Raw genomic sequence first — 8,196 nt, 5'->3', positions numbered from 1 at the left:
ATGGACAGTGGACAGAATTGTAAATTAAGGTTCATACAGCAAGGTGTCAGCTATAGTGTACAGTTGACAGCGGCTCCATTTTCGCCAGATGGGGATGCTATTGTCTGATATGTGAGGTCAGTAAGAAGACATAGTGGTGGTCACTAAGGGGTTAAGCATTGCCCATCAGCATTCATAATAATATTATAATAGTGCTTTACTCATGGCTCATAAAAGATGATGTAATGCATTGCCTATAAACATACCACTCACGACTCAGAATTTAACAATATTTTCATCTTTAAATAAACATGGAGCTTATGTAATTTGCAAGGGTGTGGAAATGTCTGATGTACAGCATCATTCGAAATATGCAGGAATCCCTCCACCTACTTTTAGCATTAGCATTGTATGTAATATACACTATAAAAACACAAGCTCCAGCTGATCAACCCAAGAATTATTAGTCAATAAAGACCTAAACTAATAAAATGCAGAAAAAGCACATAAAGTTATATATGCAACGCCTCCTGCTCAATATATAAATAGAAAGGCAGCGAGGCATTATCACACTTCAATCGTAGACTTAAGATCTATCCAGTTGTACTTCTTTTCCCTTTCCACTTCTTTCTCTTCTCTTGTCAACATGAAGCACACCACCAGCCATGGTCATTACTCATTTGGTGGTCATAAAGGAAATTGCCACACAGGAGGCCATTCTTCCAAGATGGTCAGCCATATGTCTACATCTCATCATGGAGGATCTCATCATGGAGGATCACATCAAGGAGGATCCCATGTGTCTCATCATGGAGGTTCTCATTCATCCCATCTTGGAGGTTCCCATTTCTCTCAGCATGGAGGATCACATTTGCTTCACCATGGTAGCTCTCATTTGTCACACCACTCAGGAGGATCTCATCATGGTAGCTGTCATTCATCCCCTCACTCTGCAGGATCCCATCATGGAAGCTCTCACTTTTCCCATCACATGGGAGGATTTCATTTAAATCATCATGGAGGATTCCATAAATCTCACCTGTCACCTCATATGTCCCATCTAGGAGGCTCCCATAAAATGCATCATGGTAGCTCTCATATGTCCCATGGAGGCTCCCATCTGTCACATCATGGAGGTTCCCATCTGTCACATCATGGAGGCTCACATGGTTCAAACATGTCCCATCATGGAAGCCACCACAAATCTGTAAGTCACCATAGTGGATCAAGCTGTAAAGCAGTCCCATTTTCCAAGCATGCGTCTAGCAGTCATTATGGAGGCCATGGTCATTATTCAAGCTCAGGGGGTCATGGTGGTTGGAAGAATGATGGTCTACTCAGTATTAATGAAAAACAAACAATGCAAATATTAAATGAGCGCTTATCTTCCTACTTGGACAAAGTACGTGCTCTCGAACAAGAAAATGCCCAATTGGAGCGCAAAATCTGTGAATGGTACGCCAATAATGCTCCCAGCTCACTACCTGACTCCAGCCAGTACTTCAGGACGATCTCTGAACTCCAGAACCAGGTAAAGTAGCAGATATCCCAAAATTATATTTAGCATTTCACTAAACTAGTAAATTAGAAATACAATATAAAACTTAATTTAGCAATAAACATTTGCAAATATTAATGTATCTGACTTTTAATATCCCAACAAAAAGCTTAAAATGTTCATGTATTTTATAGATTGCAGGCGCTACCTTGGAAAATGCAAGGATCATTCTGCAGATTGACAATGCTAGATTAGCTGCTGATGACTTCCGTGACAAGTATGTACCCCAATTATTATTTCTATTTATTAACCACTCAACAAAAAAATGACTAATACACTGTAAGTATGTCAGGTTCAGGACAGAGAGGGGGATGCATGACTTCTATCATTGGTGTTCTTTATCTTACTCCATCCCTGCAGAACCTTTAACATAACAGATTATATTTATAATGGTCTTTCTTGAAATAGATGATTTATACAGCAACATCTTCTGATCTGTATGCTGATTAGGGTCGTTGGGATGCATTTAAAGAGGTTAACCTTTTCAGGGCAACATATGTATACAGTTGGGTATATAGATGTCATAGAGCGCTATCCCCAGCAGACTCTTGCTCTGGTAGATATGGACTATTATGCCTGACTGAGCACAATATATGCTAGGCATGATTAGTTTTTCGTCGCAGTTTGAAGGTGCTGTATCTGCAGAAATCAGCTGATTGCTTCCACGGCTGTCTAACATCAGTGCACAACAAATAGAACAAAGAGTATACACATTTATCAATACTGAGTTTAAATAAAAACTAAAGCGAAACAGCCAAAATTATCACAGTGATGCATGGAATGTCACATCCTAACATAATATCTCTTTTTCACATTATCTTTTGTGTGGCTTACTTTAAATCAATAGTTTGAGCACAAATGGGACATGTATTCATAAATTTGGCACATTGTTATACCCCAAATAGCACTCTCCCTTTGCAAGGCAATTTTTAAAACTAGTAATTTTTAGGATAATTTGTCAGAATTTGGGCAGCATTGGATTAATAAATTTACTTCACTATATTTTCTTTATAAAGAATTGTGTAACTTGAATACCATAATTCACAGTATAAATATATGGACATGGACCCCCATACACTCACAAATTTTAACATATAGTAATAATAGGATCATTGAGTCTTATTATCATGATGTTATATGTATTATGCTTAGCACAAAGCCTAAGAAGGTGTTGCATAGAATACGGATGCAAAAAACAGTAAAATGAAATTATAAAGATCTTTCCCTCATATATACATTGCGAGAGTCCTGTCAATTTACCTCTGGTAGTACTGGGAAGAGCCATCTGGGAGGAGCTCGACTAGTCTGGTCTCTCCCTATAGTCCTCTGCTGGATCTGTAAAGTTTATTTTGCTAAAACACCAGTGTAGCCAAGCTTTGAATCATATGTTTGGACAGCATGAATTAGTTAACAGGTTCCCTTTAAGCCATGCACTATGTCTATCACAATTTGTCAGTCTTGGCTGGGGTGTTGTCAGTGGACATGTTGAAGACTCACTAGGATGAACATCTTGTTCTATTCACTTTAGTAAAAATATTTCTGCTTCTTGCTTTCCAGGTATCAGATGGAGCTCAGCATGCGTAATAATGTTGAATCAGATGTGAATGCTCTACGTAGGGTCCTGGAAGGACTTAACCAAGAAGTATGTGGTCTTCAGATGCAAGTTCAAAACCTTCAAGAAGAATTACAGGAGATGAAAAGAAATCATGAAGAGGTATCATGGATGCATTGCCTCTATTAAATTGGTTGATAGACTAAGCAGAAAGTTAGAACCTTGCAAACCTTTATCTTGTACTATAGGAAGTGAACAGTCTTCGTGCTCAACTTGGAGCCAGAATTAATGTTGAATTGAATGCTGCCCCATCTATTGACTTGAACAGAGCCCTGTCTGAAATCCGAGATGAATATGAGAATCTGATGGACAGAAATCTGAGAGATGCAGAGAACATGTTTAGACAAAGGGTAATGTTCTTTTAAAATATTTAAAGGATGGAATGTGCAGTAAGAATTGATTAAGTTTACCATGTAGCTCCTGTGGTACAAAAACATCATCTTGAAGGGTTCTTCCAATCTTAAACATTTACAAAATACCTATTTTTAAATCCCAAAACTAACTTCAGAATTGGCATTTCTGATACCCAACCATGGCTGCTGTGAATATAGAAATGGGTACTTATATAAAACCCCAAAGAAAACCCAGTGGACATTCACATTGACATACCTACTATGGTCTGACTTGGAGCAAGAAGATACTTGTGAACCTAAAGTACATTGGTTATTAGTCATTTTTCACTTCCCATCTCAACTTGCTGTCAAATATCGATCATGACCTTTACTGAAACAAGGTCCCCAAGGTATAAAATACAAATTAAGACAATAAAATAAAAATAATCTAAATATCATTATGTTGCTCACGCAGCAAGTCATATTCAAATGACACGGGTCCCCATTCATCAAGACCGGTGTCTTGATGATTTTGTCGACTATGCCCCTTTCAACCATTTTTCAAAAAGTTGGCAGAGCTGGCCAGTACTGATGTAAAAATGCTAAAAGGTAGAAATGAAAAAAAGACATTAGGATATTTCAGCAATTTTACAACAGAGTTCTAGAAAAAAAATGTATCATATGTATGAATCTGCCCATGAATGTATAGTAAATATAGAATTCATGCTTTTTTTGTATCTACAGAGTCAAGAGCTGAATCTTCAAGTAGCTTCAGGTTCCGAACAACTTCAGTCTGTTCAAACTGAGGTTATTGAACTGAAGCGCACTGTCCAGACCTTGGAGATTGAACTGCAGAGCCAACTGAGCATGGTGAGAAAGACTTATAGATCTCTTTAAAGGGAATCTGTCAGCAGATTTTTGCTACCTCATCTGAGAGCAGCATGATATAGGCAAAGAGGCCCTGTATCCAGGAATGTGTCACTTAGTTTACTGGGTGCAGAGGTTCTGACACAATCGGAGCAGAGCAAAGCTTAGAAAGCTGACCCAGCCCACACCAGGCTCCTTATGTACATTGACTATAGACAGCAAGCTGCTTATCACAGGAGGGGCAGAGTTGGACTCCGTTTTATATGCTGCTGTAGTTCCAGTAAGGATAATCACAAGGTGATTAAAGCTTCAGTCTAAGAAAACAACACCACTCAGTCAGACATGACACATAGATGAATTCGATGCTTTAACCCTGCCGTGTGCTGTCTTCAGATTACCTAGCAAAATCCTGCTGACCGATTTCCTGTAAATTGAGTTTCTCTTCAATTCACAATCAAAAAATTAGATATATTAGAACCTGCTCATAACATTTTTTTATATCTTATACTATGCTTTAAATATCAGACATCAGCCCTGGAATGCACATTGGCAGAGACCCAAGCTACTTACAGCTCCCAAATTGCCCAGTTACAAGCAATGATCAACAGTGTGGAGTCTCAGTTGGGACAAGTCAGGTCTGATCTAGAACGTCAGAACTATGAGTACAAAATCCTAATGGATCAGAAGACCCACCTGGAGATGGAGATCGCCACTTACAAACGCCTCCTGGATGGGCATGATATTCAGTATGTATATCACTGAATGACACAAATGTTCAGATTAGTAATTACAGAAGTCACTTTAGATTGTTATTTTATGTCAAGGCTATTCAAAATGATTGTCCTCTTACACAATTCTGGTTTTGCTTAAAATAAAATGATCAAAGGGTGTCCTACTGCTTAGAAACAATTTCTGCAGGGAACCTCACAAGTATTTCAATTTTATACAGAACCACCTAAGGAGCATTGAAGTATTACACACCTTATTGGCCTTTCACTGTTTCTTTTAAAAGGGTAGAATAAACTAAACAGCTTTTGGTTGTACAGTTCAGCTCCATTCAAGATGTTATTTGCATAGTTTTTCCCATTTTGGATATTTAGACTTCTTAGGCCAGCTGGAGTCTCTGAAAGGACACCCTGGAGCTATGTCACAGTCCTGCGCAAGAATCATCCTGTACCCAATTGACTAATGATGAGGGACTACTCCCTAAATAATTTGTCTATTGATGGGTGCCATTTCTTTGGGAGGCTGAGAGTCTGGCTCAGGTGATATTCCCAGTAATGATTTGTTAAAGGGTTGGACACTGACTTATGAGGTCCATTGGTACTAGAGACAGTTTTCTTTCTTTTTCAGAGGCATACATATTACATACTGGTTATCGGTTGCTTGATATTCATTTAAAGCTATTATAAATTTTTAATTTACTTCACTTACTAACTAATGTGCTGGTTTGATTTTTAGTGTTTCAGAACATCACATGTCAAGTGGAAAGCATGGTAAGTTCATCAACTAATGATTGTACACCAAGATTTCTGCTACATAAATTACCTCCACCAGCTTAACGCATCACGGCTCTATGCAGATTACCACCTATTTGCAGTCTAAAGATATTGCTCAAGTACGCGCCTTTCCAGCTTAGCACAAAATAAGGATTCATCTTCCATGAATGCTTCTGGGTTCAGACTATATTCCTTGATATATCCCAAATGTGATCAATAGTTAGGACTATTAGGTCTCCTATACACACTAGACTAAGATGGTTGACTGATAGTTTGATGTGTATGAGGGTCTCCCAAATTTCACTTGATGGATGATACCAGGGAAAATAATAATTTGGGTTTTGGAATATTAACGATCACCCTTTTGTTACCAAGGAGATAAGACCAGTGTAAATTTCCAGTGGCTTTATCTGTTCTCTGAAAACCATGAATGCCATTTGGATAGTGAAGTTGTAATAGATTGCTGATGGCTGAGTGATCATTCGGGTATCAGCTGTTGCATATTTATGGCTAGCTTTAAAAGACAAGACTCTTATTACTGGGATAGGCAGTAATCAAAATTGATTGACAGATGTATCTTTTAGAGCAGAATGGACATCACACAGGACAATTTCTGCAATCATGTTACATGGCATGTTATATCTCTGACCGAAATCAAAAATTGTTTAGTCTCTTTGAGGGTTTATCCCAGGAATATAATTTATTACTTATCCCACCACTGGACTTCATCCCATCATAAGAACTAGGGTCTTTCGTCCTCTGTGTGTATGGAGCAGTGAAGCCAAGTCCTGCATTTGCTTACCTCATTTAGTTATAAGCAATGAGTGGTAACTAATACTCAAATTAACATGAGCCACCGGACACATATTCTCTTAGACCCAAGTGATCATCCATTCATTATCAATCAATCAATTATCAATATCATCATTATCTTGTATTTATCAAATAACCATGTCAATATATCTTATAGACTAATCCTACATTCCAGTGTTTTCTTTCTTTAGGATCTCACCACAAAATTGCCCATCACACCACTGAGCATTTCCACGAACCCAAGTGCTAATTGTATGCAACCCTCATTGGAGGAATATGAGGACCTAGTATAAAACATGGAAAATAATGCTAATGAAATATAATTCTATATCATTTACATATATTCTCTTTGTATTAGTCATTGGTGGTATTAAGCAAGTGATTCTTTGTTTAATGGTTTGTGAGAAAAAGAAAAGTCAATATAATGTTCACTTCTATAGATGTGTTCTGCTGGTTTTAATTAGGAGAAGGAACATTAAATTTTTATACTTTATATGTGACTTCTTATATAGAATACCCTTCTTGAGCTGAGGGGGTGAGCTAATGAGTGTACGTTTTATCTCATCCAGTTCAAAAAACCTAAAATATTCAACTCTCGGTTTAGGTTCTACCCTATCACTACATTATAAAGCGAGACAAATATTATCCTTAACCAACAAAGAGACGTCCATTAATACATTATCCGATAGTTGTGTAGACAAGTATCCATTAAAAATTAACCAAAAGTTCAGCAGATACTTTTCTTCCCCTGTCAAAATGTGATGTAACCCACATTTGAAAACCATTGCATTGTGATCCCACAGATCCCAAAGATCTAGAACGGTCTCTTATGAGGTCTGTTGGGCATGTATATCACAATAATGATGGCTCTAGGACTGTATTGTCACTCTTCAATTCTATTCTAACTGTAAATTATTCAAATAAATTTTATCTCTGATAATGCAAGAATCTCTGATGTGTCTGTATATCTTTGTTGTAGCATTAACGATCTAAGGAAAAACTTCATCAGATGGTTTTATCATAGAAATTTTGTAAATTATAATTTAAGTGTTTGCTAGTGATGAGAGAAAATTGAAATATTCGGATTTGGGAAAATCGGTACAAATAATTTCTAATATCCGAGTAAGCATACCGAATAACAAATCCAATGCAAGTCAATGGTAAAGCCAAATATTTTTCTGCTGGACCCAACAAACAGGCCTGAGGGCATGGAAAAAAAGCTGAAATGGATGGGAAAGAGCTAAAACTAAATGGGAACAGCAAGGAGACTATGCCTGCATGCCTTTCTGACTCACACATGGTATCTGGGAATAATGTTGTCTGACTATTGCGCCAGTTTTACGGATTTATAAGAATACCTACCAAACCAAACCTACATTTTTTTTAAAGGAAAAAATGCTAAGAAACATTTTTTCCTTCATAATTACATGTATATAATGCAAAATAAAAATATTAAAAAAAAATTATACCTCCCCTTTAGCATATGTTCACACGGAGCATTTTGGCTTTAGTTTGGCTTTTGGTATTTTTTTGGCT

At 37.3% G+C, this 8,196-nt stretch overlaps 1 protein-coding gene across 1 annotated transcript; it reads left to right on the top strand.

Moving 5' to 3' along the window:
* Window positions 1-570: 570 nt before the first annotated feature.
* Window positions 571-7,553, top strand: LOC141086694 (keratin, type I cytoskeletal 19-like). The gene is made up of 8 exons (XM_073572913.1): window positions 571-1,510; window positions 1,672-1,754; window positions 3,095-3,251; window positions 3,338-3,499; window positions 4,226-4,351; window positions 4,874-5,094; window positions 5,810-5,844; window positions 6,852-7,553. Exons 1-8 carry the CDS (start codon window positions 626-628, stop codon window positions 6,908-6,910), a joined length of 1,728 nt encoding a protein of 575 aa, XP_073429014.1. The 5' UTR covers window positions 571-625; the 3' UTR covers window positions 6,911-7,553.
* Window positions 7,554-8,196: the final 643 nt, after the last annotated feature.

This window comes from Dendrobates tinctorius, unplaced genomic scaffold, assembly GCF_039654945.1.
Source record: "Dendrobates tinctorius isolate UK_male_01 unplaced genomic scaffold, ASM3965494v1 ptg000032l, whole genome shotgun sequence".
Taxonomy (NCBI): domain Eukaryota; kingdom Metazoa; phylum Chordata; class Amphibia; order Anura; family Dendrobatidae; genus Dendrobates; species Dendrobates tinctorius.
Note: the sequence above shows the minus strand (reverse complement) of the source record. Positions and strands in the feature narration are given on the sequence as shown.

Bases quoted from the DNA above. Each gene is read 5' to 3' on its own strand.
- LOC141086694 (XM_073572913.1), top strand. From the start codon at position 626: ATGAAGCACACCACCAGCCATGGTCATTACTCATTTGGTGGTCATAAA. The intron at 4,352-4,873 runs GTGAGAAAGACT...TTTAAATATCAG, and splicing joins TGCAGAGCCAACTGAGCATG to ACATCAGCCCTGGAATGCAC. The intron at 5,095-5,809 runs GTATGTATATCA...TTTGATTTTTAG, and splicing joins CTGGATGGGCATGATATTCA to TGTTTCAGAACATCACATGT.